Source organism: Chenopodium album, chromosome 13 (genome assembly GCF_948465745.1).
Source record: "Chenopodium album chromosome 13, dcCheAlbu1.1, whole genome shotgun sequence".
Taxonomy (NCBI): Eukaryota; Viridiplantae; Streptophyta; class Magnoliopsida; order Caryophyllales; family Amaranthaceae; genus Chenopodium; species Chenopodium album.
The window spans coordinates 5,462,450-5,482,675 of NC_137846.1; the positions used below are offsets into that span (position 1 = coordinate 5,462,450).

At 30.4% G+C, this 20,226-nt stretch overlaps 4 protein-coding genes across 4 annotated transcripts; 1 reads left to right on the forward strand and 3 right to left on the reverse strand.

The window, feature by feature from the left end:
* Window positions 1-1,404: 1,404 nt before the first annotated feature.
* LOC145576080 (small heat shock protein, chloroplastic-like) lies at window positions 1,405-2,582 on the reverse strand. Its single transcript, XM_081633868.1, has 2 exons — window positions 2,234-2,582; window positions 1,405-1,935 (listed from the first exon to the last, which is right to left on the reverse strand). The coding sequence occupies exons 1-2, from the start codon at window positions 2,472-2,474 to the stop codon at window positions 1,628-1,630; spliced, it is 549 nt and encodes a 182-aa protein (XP_081489994.1). The 5' UTR covers window positions 2,475-2,582; the 3' UTR covers window positions 1,405-1,627.
* A 2,626-nt stretch (window positions 2,583-5,208) lies between these two features.
* On the forward strand, window positions 5,209-7,373 carry LOC145576082 (uncharacterized). The gene is made up of 4 exons (XM_081633869.1): window positions 5,209-5,277; window positions 5,443-5,557; window positions 5,673-6,591; window positions 6,714-7,373. The coding sequence occupies exons 1-4, from the start codon at window positions 5,236-5,238 to the stop codon at window positions 7,159-7,161; spliced, it is 1,524 nt and encodes a 507-aa protein (XP_081489995.1). The 5' UTR covers window positions 5,209-5,235; the 3' UTR covers window positions 7,162-7,373.
* A 22-nt stretch (window positions 7,374-7,395) lies between these two features.
* Window positions 7,396-8,681, reverse strand: LOC145576083 (small heat shock protein, chloroplastic-like). Its single transcript, XM_081633870.1, has 2 exons — window positions 8,367-8,681; window positions 7,396-7,993 (listed from the first exon to the last, which is right to left on the reverse strand). The coding sequence occupies exons 1-2, from the start codon at window positions 8,611-8,613 to the stop codon at window positions 7,686-7,688; spliced, it is 555 nt and encodes a 184-aa protein (XP_081489996.1). The 5' UTR covers window positions 8,614-8,681; the 3' UTR covers window positions 7,396-7,685.
* A 9,438-nt stretch (window positions 8,682-18,119) lies between these two features.
* LOC145576084 (small heat shock protein, chloroplastic-like) lies at window positions 18,120-19,654 on the reverse strand. The gene is made up of 2 exons (XM_081633871.1): window positions 19,323-19,654; window positions 18,120-18,902 (listed from the first exon to the last, which is right to left on the reverse strand). The coding sequence occupies exons 1-2, from the start codon at window positions 19,540-19,542 to the stop codon at window positions 18,592-18,594; spliced, it is 531 nt and encodes a 176-aa protein (XP_081489997.1). The 5' UTR covers window positions 19,543-19,654; the 3' UTR covers window positions 18,120-18,591.
* Between the last annotated feature and the right edge of the window lie 572 nt (window positions 19,655-20,226).

A 20,226-nucleotide genomic window follows, 5' to 3' on the forward strand; every position in this document is an offset into this window, starting at 1 on the left:
GTTGATGCTCTTTACTCATTGAAAGCAAAGTAATTAAGATTCTCCCAACAAAATTAGGAACATATATATACTAAGTATTACAAGTACCAATATTTACATACTTTAAGAGTTGTTTATACAATGTACAGATCTTACAAGATTCAAGTTGTTTGTACTTGCATGTTATAATACTTGAAAGAAAAATGAAGATATGCCCCCCTATTAACTTTCATTCTTGCTTTATTAAGTATATATTTTGTTCATATTATGTTCGATGGTGCTAGCTAGATTTCGGATTACCACTTTTGGCAACTAGGGGTTCTTTCTTCATATTTTTTGTTTAACATTCGCATTAACATATGATCGAAATAATTTGAGAACACAACATTTTTATAAGAATAATGTAAATGGAAAATTAAGAATGTAGTTATTATACACTTATACATTATAAGAGCTTTTATAATTTTCAATGCAAGGAAAACTTATAACGCCTTAAATGTTAATTGATTTCGTTGTAATACTACATATATATGGCTAACTAATTACTACTATACTATGATTTGGATTCTAGCTCTCCTTCATTAGTAGATATTTTGTAACTGCCTACAAGTGTGAGTAAGTATCCATTAATGAAAGATGAAGTAAAGAACTTTTAGCGAGTTTGTTTTAAGTGGATTTTTCCTCCTACTATCAATTGGTCTTAGGATGAGACCTCACTTGGCCATATTAACCGACGTTTATCTGCTCTTATATTTGTTTTCCCCCTATCCTACACCTTCTTTTGGTCATGGGTTTATTATTCAAAACCAATGAAGGCAAGAGTATTATTACTTAATTATATATGGAGGATTTATGTACCTTTCTTTGGCATTTTACGTCTTGGATTCTTGTCATGCATACCATGTATATTGTGAAGCAATTTGCTATGGATTATATAGCTTCTGGTCTCACACTCAAACCATTTAGATATTGAACCTTTTTAGGTCGATTGTACTACATTATATTTTCTATATATGCTTAATTCTAGATAACTTTATATGGACTAGTTTTGAGAGAAGATTCTAACTTCTCATTTATTTTTAAAAACCAAAAAAGAATGAAGCCAGCCTTTTAGCGCCATCTAATGCTACAAGTGTATGTCATATAATCCAAAAGTACAACTTAGCTTGAATGCTTGATCATTTCTCTATAAAAACAAATTACTCCGTAGATTATACATGTGTTAATGCACAAGGTACTTGTTTAGAAGATTATTAACTTTTCTAATTGTAATTATTAGAAATAATTAATACTTTCAGGAAGGAAATATATAAAAGCTCACGTATATATAATCAGATGTTACACAATTTTCATTGAGATTGAAAAGATGGATATTTACTCAACACAACACAAATAATATATACAAGTATACTCTTAAACAATTAATTATTTTAATTAATGTCTTATTATATTAGAATACTTAAATAAGTCATACAAAGTACAACTTAAAACATTAAAAGGAAATTACATACTTAGAGAGCTTCTCTATTACATAGCATCTCAAAGAAAAGCTCTTAAAACACACTCATAATACGAAGTATATAATTCAGTCTCCTATACATAAAACACTACATATAGAAGACACTAAAGTAGATCTCTATTAAGAGATTTAAACGGATCTAACTGGAACATGGATGATTTTGTGCTCGAATTTGGTGATCTTAGGCACAGTAATATAGAGAACACCGTTCTTAAACACGGCCGTGATCTCTTCCTTCCAAGAGTTAAGGGGGAGTTGAACCCTGCTATCGTAGGGACTATATATCTTGTTTCCAAATGCATCAACTCCACCATCTCCCTTGATCACAAGCAAGTCGTCGACAACGTTCACATCGATGTTTTCAGCTGCAAGTCCTGGCATGTCGAACCACATCCTAATCTCGTGGTCATCCTCGCTCGTGTTCCAGGGAGTGCGCACTGCAAATCAACAAGTATCATTAATATATGTCATTACGTTATGGTTTATAATAAGCAATTCAGCAATAAGTGGGATCAATTGAACCATTTCTACTAATAGAAAATGCTCTAACACGCATTAATGTTAAATAGACTTGACAAGATTGACCATGACGTGTACAATGTAATGTATTAAAGTTACAAGCCATAAAAGATTCATGTATGTACATTTTACCCAAAACTAATAAAAATATGCAATTAACCTTTTTTGGTAAGTAAGAAAAATGAAAAAGTAAATTGTAATAAGTGGAATACTTACCATAAGGAGAAGTTTCAAGAAGAGCAACCTTTTTGTGGAAATGATCAGCTGCTATGGGATCCAATTTCTTAGGACTTCCACCTTGTTGGGCTCTCACCACCATCGAAGGAGTCTTCGACGACGGTGCTAGGGACACCATGGAACGTTGGGCGAACCCAGCTAGGGCCGGGCTTCGGCCGGAGACCGTGTGGTTTGACACCATAGTGGCAGAAGCAGAACATGTCAATGTGTTGCTTGCCATAATTGAAGATAATCAAATAAAACTTACTAAAATAATTAAATCACTAAAACAATAATGTAATAAAATCAAATAAATATTGCAAGTTGTTGTATGTTTTGTTCAATCATTGGGAGGTTATTTATAGCTCTAAGTGGAGTTAATTTTACGTACATTGCTAAGTTATAGTCTTTTTTGTAGGAGAAGCTTCTAATTCATAACATTGATATATATTCTCTTTACTCAAATTAAAGCAAAGTAATGCGGCTTCTCCTAGCAAAAAGATGCAGACATAGTACAATATAAAAAAAGATACAGACGTGTAAATATAATTAGTACGTACAATGTTTATTTATTTATATTTTTATTACTTTATAACTATTTACAATGTTCACATATTTACTTTTCAAAGAGTTAAATACATGATTTGCGTTAATAGGGGGAAGACGTTGAGTAAATAAAGAGAATGGAATTTCTACTATTTGATTTCTCCTCCCCTACCGATTTGAGACCGTAATACCTTTTGTTTTCATTATTGATTGTTAGAATATTTCTTGAATTAGCTAGTAATTAAGCCCCTATCAAAGGACTATGTTAGCTAAATAGGAGAATAGAACATTTTCAGGTTTTAGGCTCATTTTTAGGCCTATTTTGATTATAGGACATTTTCAGGTTTTGAGCTCATTTTTAGGCCTATTCCATTTCAGGTATTGGGAGTACTATATATAGTTCCTTAGGGTTTTTGAGCTAGGGGGCCGACGGTTGAATCAATATATAAATATATGGCTTATTATTATAACAATTATTTTTTTTTTATTTTTGTGAGTTTTTATATTAAAAAAATGTCAATAATAGATTACATGTTAAAAAATGTCAATAATAGATTACATGTTAAAATTATTCGCGATTTATTTTCTTATGTATAAAACCAGTGTAAATTCACTTGTTGACTATCAATCACTCACTTTAAAAATTAAGAGCTTCTTATTTCATGATTATACCAATATTCAAAAAAAAAAAAGTGATCTATAGACAAATTAATACTGAACAATTAGACAAAATTATCTGATTGAATACAAGTAGAAGACTGAAGAATTGAAAAGATAATCCACTTATGGAAGAGTTGAAGAAGTTTAGTATAGAATTTTGGCAAAAAAAGAGAGGAAAAAAATAAAATGTAAATTAATAATAATAATAATAATAGAACACTAAGTAGAATCGAACCTTGAACGTAAGCCACCAGAATTTTAACAACAATGCAAGTATGTGAAATTATTTACATATATACTAAAAAAACTGCAGGGGCCTCTTAATAGAATTAAGGGCCGCGAGTTTGGGCTACAGGAGTCGGGCCTCTGCCAGCCCCCCTATAGCTCCGGCCTTGCTATCATTGTATATTTTGTAGTTTTCACAAAATCAATAATATTTGAAAGAATATGAAATGGGTCTGGACAATCCGAATAAGAAGGATCAGAGTTTGGTTCACAAACAAGGTTTTTAGGTGCTGAGCTTCGTATCATATTAAAACCAACTGGCAATAGTAGGAGTAACTTCTCTACCTTATAAAGTGGAATCACCTCTCCTCTTTCTCCAATTTGGAATACTCACAAGTGGGTTGCAATGAGTTTTAACAGAAGGAGTATGTATAATCTAGGTCTTAGAGGTAAGAGGTTGGTGCTTAACTGCTTATGCACTTCATTTATTGTTGAAATTTTATAATTATTCCAATCCTACTTTCAATATAATTATTTTAACATGATAATTTATTTTGAAATGGATTGGATCAGGGTAAAAAACACATAGGTGTTAATGTGTAATGTAGTATATAAGAACTATATACTATTCTTGTAACACGTTGAGGCAATTGGATGGACAAACAAGTACGTAGTAAAAAATGGTCGTCATTATAGTATATAAGTATATAAGAACTACCCATATACTATTCGTGTAACACGTTGAGGCAATTGGACAAACAAATACGGACGTAGTAAAAAATGGTCGTCATTCATTACTTGATGCATGCAGTGCTTTTTCAGTTCCAATAATAATTCGTACTCTTTGAAATTGTGATGGAGGATCATTTGTTGATACATGCTAGAAATCATCACGTGCCATGATTAGGAATGGATGGTCATGGTTGCAACATGAACGTACTTTTTTTTTTTTTTTTTTGAAACAATGAACGTACTTTCCCTATCCAATAATTGAAAGATACAAATTTCCAAATTTAATATTATTAAATAAAAGTGGCATTGTTTGAGTAAGATTTTTCTAAAAATTACTTAATTGTAAATTAATTCCTTATTTACGTCGGTTTAAAAACTTATTCCAACAATATTGTTCATGGGGATTAGTAGAAGCTTTGTATTTTTTATTTATTTAATTAGGTTCAGCAAAGAACCGTTAATGGTGACAACGGTTCTATACTTATACGTTAACGGTACGGTTCTTGTACGGAGTATTAGGTTCTTGTATAAGGAAACCTCATAGGTTAAAACCTAATACAAGAACAACTAACGACGTTAGCGGTTATTTGCTGAACCTAAATAAAAAATACACAAAGTTTCTACTTATCCTACGTGGACCATATTTTGGGAATAAGTTTATGAACCAATGCAAAAAGGGAATTAATTTACCATTAAGCAATTTTTAGGATAATTGTTTATTTTTTTGATAGTATATTAGTATGTATGCATAGCTATTCAAGTAGTATAAATAGTCCTACCTACTTAGCTTATAATCAACCAAATATATCTCTTTTGCCTCTCTTCGCTTCTTGCCAAGCATGGCCATGCATATCCAGCTGCAGTTACGTGCAATTTTCTTGGTAAACTCCTCTTACTCATCCACGGTTTTATGAGTCTTTTATCTACATTTTATCAACAAAAATAATAATTTTAGCCAATTTCACTTGAGTTATTCATTATACATACTAATTATTAAGTTATGTACAAATCTGATCTGAACTTATTTAATTTAATCCCCTTGGCAGCTTGTTTTTCTAGCATATTGCACGTCTAGTTATGAACAAGAGGACTATTGGAAAACGAAGCTACCAAAGGTACCCATGCCGGAAATTATCAAGGATGACCTACTTCACTCTAATGGTAATTCTCTCTTATAAATAGCTTATACAAAATATATTCATAATCTAATTTGTTTGTAGCTAGCTAGATAATAGATCAGAAAGTAGTAATATTGTTTGTTTGACTTACTTGATAGGTAAAGAGAAGGCTGAAAGTACCATTGAGCCCTTTACTTTCAGGATGAACGAGAAGAAAGCTAGTTTGGACAAGCCTTATAAATATCTTTATGATTATTTTTGTTACAACGCGGAAAATGGTGACACAAAGAAGGCTAGTTTGAGCAAGCCTTATAAATATCTCTATGATTATTTCTATTATATTGCGGAAAATGGTGATCAAATGAAGAAGGCTAGCTCGAACAAGCCTTATAAATATCTCTATGATTATTTTTATTACAACGCAGAAAATGGTGATCAAATGAAGAAGGCTAGCCCGAGCAAGCCTTATAAATATCTCTATGATTACTTTTATTATAACGCAGAAAATGGTGATCAAATGAAGAAGGCTGGCTCGAACAAGCCTTATAAATATCTCTATGATTACTTTTATTATAACGCAGAAAATGGTGATCAAATGAAGAAGGCTGGCTCGAACAAGCCTTATAAATATCTCTATGATTACTTTTATTATAAAGCAGACAATGGTGACACGAAGGCTAATAGAGTGACATTCAAAACCAAACCTGATGAAAAGGATTCTAAAGAGACTATACCCGTTCATCCAAATTCACTTCATCACCATCATACTCACCATTTCATGCACAATGATAATAATGTAAACACAGATGGATTTAGCTCGACGACTTCTTCTAGTGATACATTATTTTTCATAGAGAAAAACTTGCAAGTTGGATTGAAGTTGCCACAAGATTTCCAAAAGATTCAAATCCGCCCTATTTTGCCTAAACACATTGTTCAATCCTTCCCCTTCGCCTATGAAAACTTCACAGATATACTCTCTTTGTTTTCCATTAAATCTGAGTCTGAAGATGCAACTGATGTTAAAGACACCCTCCATCTATGTTTTAAAAGACCAAAGGGTACTGAAGAAAACAGGTAAATTTTTTTTTTTTTTTTTAAAGAGTAACATATGTTAATGATCAAAGTTGTACATTACTTTTTTTTTTTAATGTTTCTTAACAGTTAATAATACAAAATTACGCATATTTGAATGACAGTACTTGTGCGCAATCCATAGAGGAGGTTGTTGATTTTGTGGTACGAGAGTTGGGCACGAATGAAGTTGAGGTAAAAACAATGGACAGAAAGATGGAGGTGCCTAATGGAAGACAAGATTATGTGATAAAAAAGGTAAAAAAGTTGGATGTACCGGGCAATAATGCAGCAGTATGCCATAGGATAAGATATCCTTATACTGTGTACTATTGTCACCACCAACTAGGCATTGGCCATTACGACGTCACTTTGGTTAGCCTAGCGGGTACTGAGGTCCAGACTACGGCTATATGTCACTATGACACATACGCTTGGAACCCTAAGTCCCCGGCCCTTCGTGCCCTTGGTCTTAAACCCGGCGATTCACCACTTTGTCACTTCGCTTCCTTAAATGACATGTTTTGGAATATCAAACCGGCCGTCTCCAACTCTCTCGACATGGCTCAGTAAGCTAAGATTAATCGGATCGTATGATTGTGCATTTGTGTTGGCCTGGTGATTTTCATGTAGTCCTAAGCGTATGCTACTATGCATATATGTTTCTTGTTGTTTAATCATGAAATAAAGTTGTACGTGCGTGTGTGGTTTAGAGTGAGATGCATTTTGTAATTTAAATAATTATGAAATGAAGTTGTTTTATGTGCAAGTTAGTCATACTAACTTCAAATTGACCTGATATAAACGACATGATTATCACCTCTAATTACCACATAACATCATTTGTCTTATTATAGTATGTGGCTCAATCGAGTCCAACAAACGAGCTAGTCATACAACTTACAAAGTTACAAAATACATTACAAATGTAGAAAGTAGTTGAGCTTCTTTCTAAATTACAAGCAAAGTAACTACACAAATTATATAGCTCTTATGTATGTATTATACACACCATTTATATAGCTCTTATGTAGTATATGTCTTCCAAAAAGTTTAGAAGACTTATTTCACAAGCAATCAGTTAATTATGAATAATTTTAAATGGATCTAACTGGAATATGAATAACTTTGTGCTCAAACTTGGTAATCTTGGGCACAGTAATGTAGAGAACACCATTCTTAAACACAGCGGTAGTTTCTTCCTTCCAAGTGTTAATGGGAAGTTGAACACTACTATCATAAGGACCGAAAATCTTGTTTCCAAATGCATCAATACCCCCTTCTCCTTTGATAACGAGCAAGTCGTCTATAACTTCCACTTCTATGTTTTCAGCTGCAAGCCCTGGCATGTCAAACCACATCTTGATCTCGTGCTCATCCTCAGAAGTATTCCATGGTGTACGCACTGCTCACGAATCACTGATTATTTGGGGGTATGTTTGGAAATCTAATCATAATCTATTTCAAATTTAGGAAAAGAGCCTAAAAAACTACTTCTAGAAAGGCTTAACATATATACTTACAACCGTATGGTAGGCGGAGATAAAAATGTGGTAATTTCTTGTTCAGTTACCAGTATGTTTTTTATGGGCATAAATATTCAACCTAATCAAATTCTCAATTAAAGTGACAACATAGATTTATGAAAAAAAACACATATTTGGAGAAAATAATGTATCAATGTGTACGGAGTGGAAAATTTAACTTATTAACTTTAGAAAGTGATCTATTATTTATGGTACGAATACATATTTAAAGAGACGGAGTGGAAAATTTACCATAAGGAGTGGTTTCAAGTAGGGCAACCTTCTTGTGGATTTGTTCAGCTGACATTGGCTCAATTCTCCTTGGACCTGACTGTTGGGCTTTCACCACCAAAGAAGGCCTTGAAGAAAGGGTCTTAGTTGGTGATGGTGTCATCGAAAGGCCAGAACGTGGGCCCAACCCAATTGGTAATGGGCTGGACGAGGCCCGGTTTGACACCAGAGTTGAAGCAGCAGAGCATGTTAACACTTTACTTGCCATTGAAGAAAAAAAGACCTAAACTTGCTAAAAATAAACTTCACTAAAACAAATTGTTGTTTGTTTATTCATTGATTGGGAGCTATTTATAGACTTATAGATATATGTAGAGGTATAAGTGGTAACTTGTTGAGTTATTGTATTATGATGCCTTTTCTTTTAGCTGTAAGAAGCCTCATTTCTATCACATGGATTGAAGGCTTCTCCTAGCAAAAAGACTCGTACAAAATATGTGAAATTGACTCCATCCAAACCGAATAGGCTAAATTATACAAATTTATTATGACTAATGGTAATTGGTTATATATTATTTAGCATATTGCCAATGTTACATGATGATGAGGTAAGTAAATTACGGTAAATTTTAAATGATTTTTTTTTGTCTACATATAATTTAATCTTAATGCGTGCATTGTAATAAGTTGTTATATATCCACTTAATACGAAGTACTTGTTTTTGAGTATCTAACTCGGTCAGTTAATTAATAGCTTAATACGTTATTATTACCAAATACCAATCCAAACAATTCAATTTTTGTGTGCCTTTAAGTTGCGAAATTTGGAGATGTCTTGTTACTTTGCTTAGGTTTGTGGTAAGACATCAATTCCACATACTTTTATCTTTTTTATATGCCAAAACCCCATTTATAGGAATTGAATATATGACTCAAGTTCACATATCACGCATGTATTTTTTATTTTTTTTATTATTTTTTTTATTTTTATATACAATGAATTTTTGTTGACATGCGAATTATTATTTGCAAGTTAAAGTTTTACGCTGGAAATATTCTTATGATTAAACATTTTTAAAAAGATGTCTTTATCACTTATCAGTGTAGTTAATTATTACTTATATATTCTTAATATTTTATTTTAATTTCTTATATATAAGGGCCGGGCTGCATTATATGTCTATCATTTTCCCATTTAAAAAAATATGGTGTGGGAAGAAAGATAGTTTTGCCCTTGTACTGTAAAGGGCCCTCATATGTCTGGTGTGATTGGAAATATACTAGGGGCGTGTTCTTTTTAATGTGTATAAGTGGTGTTTTAAATATTGCTAGTATTAATATTTCCAATCCCTAAATAACTGTTATTAGGTAAAATATTGCTAGATATATTAATCGGATGAAATTTATAAAATTTTATAATTTTCTGCATTTTCACAGGGAGCAATTTAAGGTACACATGGTGTACAAAAGGAATCTTGTACACAAGTTTCCTATTGGTTGAATTGGAATATTCCTTATATGTGGGCCAACTTCATTTTCATTTGAAATTCAAACTTGTTTTTATAATTTTCAACTTTTGAATTTCAAATTTTTCTTTCCTTTCACCTACCCAAATTAATGTAGTATATAGTCCCCAAAAAAAAAAATCAGATTTTTTTACCTCATTTTATTTCTCTCTCCTAAATTTTTTTCTCTCTCCTATATTTTCCCCTCTAATGTATCTGGGTACAAATAACTCTTGAAGAACAATATACAAAAATGAGTTTCTGAATTTCAGCTTGAAACTAATTTGTTAACAATGGCGTGAAACTAATTTCATCGTTAACAATGGCGTGAAACTAATTTGTTAACAATGGCGGTGCGATCTGTAGTCGGTTAAATTGCAAACGCCGTGAACATTACAAACAGCAGCAGCCTTTAGTACATGAGCCTTTTTGCGAACATCCACAAGGCACACAGCAGCCTGTAGTACATGTAGACTTCCATTTTAATGTTCATGTAGACTTCCATCAGAATTAGAAATATTAGGTGCAAAATTGGTTAAAGATTAGGTTTTACAATTCACCCAAAACAACACTATCCGGAATTTGATTCGACTCCAAGAGAACGATTTGGTGGGATGGTTTTACAAACAATGTAATATATAGTTTTTTTTTCCCACAAAATGAACGTGCTGATACCCCTTAGTCCAATGGTTAACTTTGAAAGCTACTTATGCATACATCAAACCACTGTTCGAACACTGTGATGGCATAAATTGTATTTTTTTTTTCTGGTTTTAATTATTTTTAACTTTACAGAATCATATCTAATTTTAAAATATCATAATAACATAAAAGTTAGTGAATGAAACAATGTTTTACGTATATCTTTTATTTAGTTTTTAACTATTTTATGTCCCCTAAAAACATTTTTTATTTTTAAGAATCATTCTTGTTTTAATAAAATCTTGATTGATAAACGTGTCACTATGAGATCTCCGTACAACATGTTTAAAATGCTAGTACACACTGTAGTTTGAAATGAAAAAATAAAACTAATGGTATGTGTTGTGGAATATGTGGACCAGACTTCCAACCGCCATCACCTCCCAATCCACTTTGCCCTTTTTTTCCCTTTTACACATTTTTTTTTCTCTTTCTTAGATCCATTTTTAGTACATGCATTTTAAAGATCAAAATGACATGTTCAAATTCCATAAGGTGTACAATCTGGCATGGTGGGAGGCTTGTATATTATCCTAAGTTGAAGTACAAAGATGGAGAACACCTTGTTGCTAACAAAACATAATTTTTTTTATTTCTTTGAAGGGAACAAAGATATACTTTTAGATGTATAACTAATCTTTAATAACTATTTTTTTTCTAAAAAAAATATTTTCCAATGGTCTAATAAACAAACCCCTTGAGTTATGATGGATAGTCATCTTGTGTTCGAATCTTGTGGAGGTACAAAAGAAACACATTTTGCTTTTTATTTTTTATAAATTTTCATTTTAAGTATCATTTTTGTATTTAAAAAATCAAAACTAATTGTAATTAATATAATATTAAGGAAATCATATTTGTATATATAAAGTCAAAACATACACCATATTGCAAAGTGAAAAAAAAAAATAAAAAAACTCTTTTTATTTAAAATGTTTTGCACGTAAATTATTTGTATAATGTGTCCAATCAATTATTTATGGGCATAAGCCAGGAAATTTAGTCTAATAGATACACTATAAAAATTAATTTGTTTTCATCCAATGTATGTGTTGATACCCCTTAGTCTAGTAATAAACAAACCCCTTGAATGACTATGGATAGTCGTCCTGTGTTCGAATCTTATGAAGGTATAAAGAAACACGTTTTGATCTTTTATTTTTTATAAATCTTCATTTTAAGTATCATTTTGATATTTAAAAACTTAAAAATAATTAATATTAATTTTAAAGGAATCATATTTGTATTTGTAAAATCAAAACTTACACCGTATTTCAAAGTCATGAAACTTATTGGAACTTTGTAACACCTTATCAAACTTATTATACCTTATTGAACTTATCAGACCTTACTAAACTAATTTGAACTTATTGTTCCTTATTGGACCTTATTAGTACAAGTATCTATCATTCGGATTAAAATTCGAAATTTAATCAAATCAAAACTGAATTATTAATTCGGATCGGATTCGAACTTTAAATCGAATTGGATTGGATTGAATTTTTTTTGAAAATTCGGACGTTCGAATTGGATTGGATTGACCTTGTTTGAATCCAAAAAAACCGAAATAAATTAAATATGAAATCGTTAGTTTATGAATAAGTATTGTTAATATAATCATGCTAAACTATTATTATAATTATTACTATTTATCATGTAACCTACTTACGTTTTCAATACTTTTATTAATCGTGTACAACTATACTTTTAAGAATTAATTTTTTATTATTGTATTTTAATTTTTATTTTCGCATTAGGCCCAAAATATTTGAAACGTATTTTGATTTGCACTCTCATATCGAATCCAAATAACCGAATTTTAAATCGGTTTGAATTAGAGTGGATTTGGTGAGGAATTCAGACCGGGTTGGATTTTATAATTGAAAATTAAAATTATTTTGGATCAAATTGGATTTGGGATAAATTCAAACCAAAAACCGAATAGACACCCCTACTTAGACCTTATTATTAGACTTGATTAGAACTTATTGAAATTTATTATACCTTATTTAACTTAATGTAACTTATTAAACCTTAATTATTTAACTTATTATTGGACCTTATTATAACTGATATGAACTTATTAGACCTAAAACTTATTTTTATCAGGTGACGAGAACAAGCCCTTAGTGAATGACGGTGTGCAATTGAAATAGTTTTAAATTTGACCGCCTATCAAAATATCTCACTTTGATTAATATATTTAAGATTGAAAAATGAATTCAGGATCCTAACACATTTATTAATATCAAATCATATTTCAATTTCTTGTACATATTCTAGGCTATAATTTGAAAATGAATTCTTATTTTAGTAGCATCATTTTTCAATTCTTTTTAGCCCTTCACTAATGTTATTTTTTTACCCCTTCTTGACTTTTATGCGGAGTATTTATAATGATAAATTCATGTTAATATCTCTTACCATTTTAACTTTTGTTTCTTCCTTTAAAATAAAGTGTGCGTACAATAGACTTTGTATTTTATTATCTAAATATTTTTATGACAATAGAGCTCTAATTAATTTCATTGGTATAATTTTCAATTTTATTTCAGCTATTCCTAGTTTACTTTTAGTCCACCGTGACTTATTTTAATATTACTTATAATAAGAATTATTAAATATTTATACTAGTCAAGTATATTACTTTTTAAAATAACAATATAATAAATTTTGCATTACTAGTCTTATAAACTATGGTCATGAGATCAAATATTCAATACATTCATTTTATTTATATTTTTATTGTATGTAGTCGATATTGAATGAAACAAGATGCAGAGTCAAGTGGTGCCATAGACTTGTTTTTAAATTATATTTCTTGGTATCAAGTTACTAATAAAAGTATTCACTGAATATGTTTAGAATCAGTAGACGAATGAATTTATCAAATTTTATTATATTGAAGGAGATGAAGAAACTTTAAGTATGCGCTAATGGTGAAAAGGGAAATTACTTTTTCTCTCCTAATTACTATTTCCAAAGCTAAATGTCAGTGGCACATGAAATTTTACCACCATTAAGAGTTCATTGAATGGGAGTTTAGTGAAAATCTTCCCTCATTTTATTTTCAGTAAAATTTTAAATGTTAAGTAATCATTTTTGGTTTTATAGAATCATAACTAACAAAAGAAATGAACGAATCATTTATGTTTTACAAAAATCGAAATTAACAAACATATTTGTTCGAACTCTATGACAGTACATTGGTTTGATAACTTCCCAATTTTACATAATTTTTATTTGTTTTTAATATATCAAAATAACAAAGTCATATTTTTTTAAAATTTCTTTTAAGGGAATAAAGTTATACTTTTATGTGTAACTCTCTATATATAATAAAAAAGGACCTATAAATAATCTTTAATTTTTATTTTTTATTAAATCAAATCTACACAGTGCTCTTAAATAAGTATTTTATTTTTCTAAAAAAAAAGTATTTTTTAAGTAACAATTTTTCAAATTTAAGAAATTTTAAAAGATAACCACTTCATTTAATACCCAACTTACAATAAATGTAACCTATGTTGATGGATATGATGCGAAACATACAAAAACGATTATATTAATTCCCAAATAACTTATATAAATAGTTCATTTTAGTGGATGTTTTTTAATATGATAAATTTAATATATACATGTATGATTTCAAACTCAGCTTAAAAAATTGAAACTTACTTGGTAATGGATAACATATATAAATTTAATATTTATAAGTGCACGTGTTGATACCCCATGACTTGGTTGGTCAATGCTTTTCTATTGTAATAATCAAGTGATTCGTGTTCGATTCTTCACTATACCAGAACTTTAGATCAAATCAAAACTGAATTATTAATTCAGATCGAATCCAGACTTTAAATCGAATCGGATCGGATCGGATCGGTTTGAATTTTTTTGAAAATTCGGACGTTCGAATGGGATTGGATTGACCTTGTTTGAATCCAAATAACCGAAATAAATTAAACATGAAATCGTTAGTTTATAAATAAGTATTGTTAATATAATCATGCTAAACTATTATTATAATAATTACTATTTATCATGTAACCTATTTACGTTTTCAATACTTCTATTAATCGTGTACAACTATACTTTTAATAAATAATTTTTTATATTATTGTATTTTAATTTTTATTATCGCATTAGGCCCAAAATATATGCAACGTATTTTAATTTGCACTCTCGTAATGAGTCCAAATAACCGAATTTTAAATCTGTTTGAATTGGATTAGATTTGGTGAGGAATTCAGGTCAGGTTGGATTTGATAATTGAAAATCGAAATTTATTTCGGATCGGATTGGATTTGAGCTAAATTCAAACCAAAAACCGAATGGACACTCCTACTTATTATTAGACTTGATTAGAACTTATTGAAATTTATTAGACCTTATTTAACTTAATGTAACTTATTAGACCTTATTTAACTTATTGGACATTATTATAACTTATCTGAACTAATCTGAACTTATTAGACCTAAAAATTATTTTTATAAGGCGAAGAGAACAAACCCTTAGCGAATGACGGTGTGCATTGAAATAGTTTTAAATTTGACCGCCTATTAAAATATCTCACTTTGATTAATATATTTAAGTTTTTTTTTTTTTTTTTTTTTTTTTTTTTTTTTTTTTTGTTGAAACACATTATTAAACCAAACAACAACATACAATAATCATCATAATATATTAATAAGCGTATTATTACCATTTAAGGAATCATATTGTCTTTAATAGAATCATCCAATATATTTGACATAAATATAAATAGTACAAATAAATAAATAGTACGATAATATATGTGCTGATACCCCTTGGTGTAGTTGGTGAATGCTTTCCTATTATGTATAAGTGTTCCGTTTTCGAATCCAAACTACTCCATTTTTTTTTTTTGGGTTTTATTTTTAGTTTTCATTTACATAATAGCCATAAATACTAATGTTTCCCATTTTAAATTAGACTTTTAAATACCAATGATACTAATTATCAATAAAACAATCCGAATTATGATTAATTTAAATTCAATATACCAATTATTATTATTTTTGTTTGCATTTTATATTTCATTCACTAATTACCCATAAATAGTAACGTCCTAATATAAATTAGTACTTTTAAATACTAATGTTACGAATCGTCAATAAAACAGTTCGAGGTCTGGTTTCTTTATATCTGAAATTATGAAACTCCTACTACAAACCCAAAACCTTTCCGCATTTCTGAGCATCAAATTCCATAAAACAACATCTTTGCGAATTTAAACAGCATCAAAATGGTATTAACAGGATCAATTTAAATATTGTCTTACTGATTCATATCTAATTCATACAAATACAAACATTTTTCTCAAAGGCATACATATGGCAAAACCTTGTAAATTCTTCACCGCTTGCAAAATACATACCCACAGCTGGAGTACCACTATGTTGTTCTTCACCGTTTGAACCATTCTGAAAATCATGTCCATTTCTAATGTTGTTAACCACATCATCAACCTCTTCATTGTCAATGATATTAAACTCATCATCTTCATTCTCAGAATCATGTCCATTTCTATGGTCATTAACCCCCACATCAGCCTCTTCATTGCCAATGTTATCAATCTCAACATTATCATTATGAGAATCATGTCCATTAATATTAATATTAGCCTCCACATCTACCTCTTCAGTGCCAATGCTATTAATCTCAACATCTTCATTAAGATCGAATGGAAGTTCCCCAATATTAACAGTTACATCGTTTGATTATTCTACATCTCTGATAGAACTAACCACGTCGTTCATCACTACATTCAGATCAATGTTCAAACGAGAGGCCCCGTTTTCACTTTCCATTACATTGCCACACTGTCAAACAAACAACAGTATTATTTTATATGCTACAAAATATAAAAAGATACTGCAAATTAATATTTTGTTTTTATATTGACTATATGACCCCACGAATAACAAACAGATCCTATAAATAAATAAATTATTATTAACAGCAATACACACCTCGATTTTATTTAAAAACTGATTCAATTACAATTATACCCAGCAACACACCTTCAATTATATTCAACCCTCACAAACAACACTTATAAAAACAAACAAAACCAAACACAACATAGATATCAATGTATTACTCGAAACGCTCTACCCTTTCAATTAAATCTTTACATAAAACTAATTTTAACTCAAAAATCATTTACTCAGAATTCATACAATATAAACCCTAATTTATAATAAAAATCAAATTAGGAATTTTAAACGAAATAATCCTACAGCTAACAAGATTACCTGCAAATACTTGTAATTGATTGACGAAATTGAATCGAAAACTTGAATAATTTCTTCACAATTCGTTCCCTAAATCAAATGGGTTGTGTTCTTCGCCAACGAATTTTGGGGGAAAAGATGAATTCATGGGGCAACAGAAGGGAAATTTCTTTGCTTAATCTGGAAATTAATGGTGTATTACCCATTAATCGAGACATTAATTGTTGCCGCCCACACAAATTTTTCCCTCCCACCTTCATCAGTTTGGCGCCCAACATGAAAAATGTACCGCCCAAACTTTCCCTCTTCTTTTTTTTCCTTTCCCTCTTCTTTTTTTTTGTTTCCATAAATACATTGCTGAGTTGGCGTTTTTTAATTGGTGGTGTACAAAAAGAATCTTGTACACTTTGTGTACCCCTAACCTTTTACATTTTCACAAAAGGTATTAAAAATTATTAATGATCAAAATTGTGCATAATTTACAAACATAAAAGTTAATATTTCTGTAATTTATACCTAATTAAACTATATGCGCGCGCAATCCTTAGAGGATGTTGTTGATTTTGTCGTAGGAGAATAGGGGACGAATGAAGTTGAGGTAAATACAATGAACAGATATATGAAGGTGCTTAATGGAAGACAATAATTTAGATCATGTGATAACAACGGTGAAAAAGTTGAATATCCCGGGCAATAATGCAGCAGTACGTATGTGGCCATAGAAATGATACGATCATATACCTATTATGTTGTGAACTTATAATGTACTATTGTCACCACCAACTAAGCTAGGCATCGGCCATTACGATGTCACTTTGGTTAGCCTGGGATCCTAAGTCCCTGGCCCTTTGTGCCCTCAGTCTCAACTCGATCTCATCAACCCCGGCGATTCACCACTATGTCCCTTCGCTTCCTTAAACGAGATTAACCAATAACCATATGATGATTGAACTTGTAGGTGTATGCAACCATGCATGTATATGGTGCACGTTTCTAGTAATTCAATCATGAATAAAGTTATTAATCATAAGTACGTGTTCGTTTTAGAGTCATGGTGCATTTTGTAATAGTTGTGACTACATAATTACAAGTACGTGCAAGTATTGTTTCACTTGCCATAATTATAGCTATATATTCAAACTGACATGATCTGATATGTATGACTTAATTGTCTCCTTTAATAATTAACCACATAACATAAATCTTTGATTATTCTTTGTCTTATACTCTGTAATATACAAAGTAATTAATAAGTGGCTTGAGTCCAATATACAACAAACTGAGTAATAAAATACAGCTTACAAAATATATTTCAAAATTAAAATGTATGTACGTACAAAGTTGTGCTTCTTTTTATTACAAATTAAAGTACGTAATACAAAGTACATTTCTTATTACACAATAAACACTATATTTATAGGATAATTTTATAGTGGTCTATTAAAAATTCACCATAATATATTAATAATGCATGATTGATTGGTTATTTTTTCCACATCATTTGGAAATAATACTACAAATTTCCAAAATAGACATTTTGGAAATAATAATAAGAATTTCTAAAATAATAAAGATGATTTTAAATATTTTGTATTAAAAAAAAGAAAAAGAAAAAGGAAATGAAAATGATAATATGGACCTTTTCAAAAAAGGAAAAAAAAAATGATAATCTGGACAAACTAATTTAACCAATTATAATGCTCTATCTAGCATATCTTTAACCCTTTTCAAAAGACTACCGTAAAATTTTCAATTTATATGTGTAATTATGAATAATATTAAGTGGATCTAACTGGAATATGTTTAACTTTGGGCTCAGACGACTTGGTAATTTTAGGCACAGTAATATAGAGAACACCATTCTTAAACACAGCTGTAATTTCTTCCTTGACAGTATTAGTGGGAAGTTGAACCCTATTAACATAAGGTTCAAAAATCTTGTTTCCAAATGCATCAACATCCCCATTTCCTTTTATGATGAGCAAGTCATCCACAACTTCCACTTCTATGTTTTCAGCTGCAAGCCCCGGCATGTCAAACCACATCCTGATCTCGCGCTCGTTCTCGGAAGTATTACAAGGTGTACGCTCTGCAAATTAAACGAATTATTGATTAACTTGTGGGGGTATGTTTGAAAATCTAATCATAATTTATTTCAAATTTAGGAAAAGAGCTGAGCCTGGACAACTATATCTAGGAAGGGGTAATCTATATATACTTATTTAAACACGTATGCTAGACGGTAATAAATTGTAAGTACTTTTTTTTTAGCATGAATAGTACTCCGTATTACATACGGCTCATTAAATTAGTTAATAACACTAAGTTTGAAAGTATACATTTGTATAATATGGCTAGTTGAAAGAATACCATACAAATTTAGAAAGTTATTTAGTATATTCTTTTAAGGGTTTAGAGAGCAATAAGGACAAGTAATAAGAATCGATATATAGTATTATGAGTTGTGACATGAATACTGCGTCTTTAAAATGTATCAAGTAGATCTCACCTATGTATTTCACCATTGGCTCAATTCTCTTCGGACCTCCTGTCTGTTGGGCTCTCACCACCAAAGAAGGCCTTGAAGAAGGAATATTAATTGGTAATGGCATCACCAAAAGCCTAGAACGTAGGCCCAACCCAATCGGTAATGGGCTTTTTGAGGCCCGGTTTGATATTGGAGTTGAAGCAGCAGTGCATGTTAACATTGTTAACACTTTGCTTGCCATTGAAGGAAAAAAAAAAAAATGGTAAAATTACTAAAAATAAACTCAACTAAAACAATTTTTGTGAGATAAAAATGTAATTTGTTTGTTTATTCATCGATTGGGAGCTTATTTATAGAGATATATGTGGAGGTATAAATGGTGACTTGTTGAGTTATTGTATTGTGATGCCGTTTCTTTTTGCTATAAGAAGCGTCATTTCTTACACATGGAGTCATGGAGGCTTCTCCTACCAAAAAGACTCACGTATCAAAACAAAAAAAAAAAAAAAAAAAAAAAAAATGTGAAATTGACTCTATCCAAACCAAATAGGCTAAAGAAATTTTACGTGGCTAGTATAAATTAGTTTCATATGGAGTACCGGGTACTATTTTTTTTTTTTTTTAGCGATAGATATAGCACAATTTTACATGAGACAATCAAATCATTATTGTAAATTTTATAAGTTTTTTTTGGTCTGGATCTACTTTTAAATTTAATGTAATAATTAAGGGTGTGTTCACTTCAACTTAATTTTAGTTCAGTTCAGCTCCAATCAGTTCAGTTTACTTCATTTCAGCTCCTAATTTCCCCCTCTCATAAAATATTCATTTCAGCTCAGTTCAGTTCAATCAGTTCAGTTCAGTTTAGTTCAGTAAATGTGAACATGCCCTAAGTTACGGGAGTATTATATTGTGAGTATCCGAA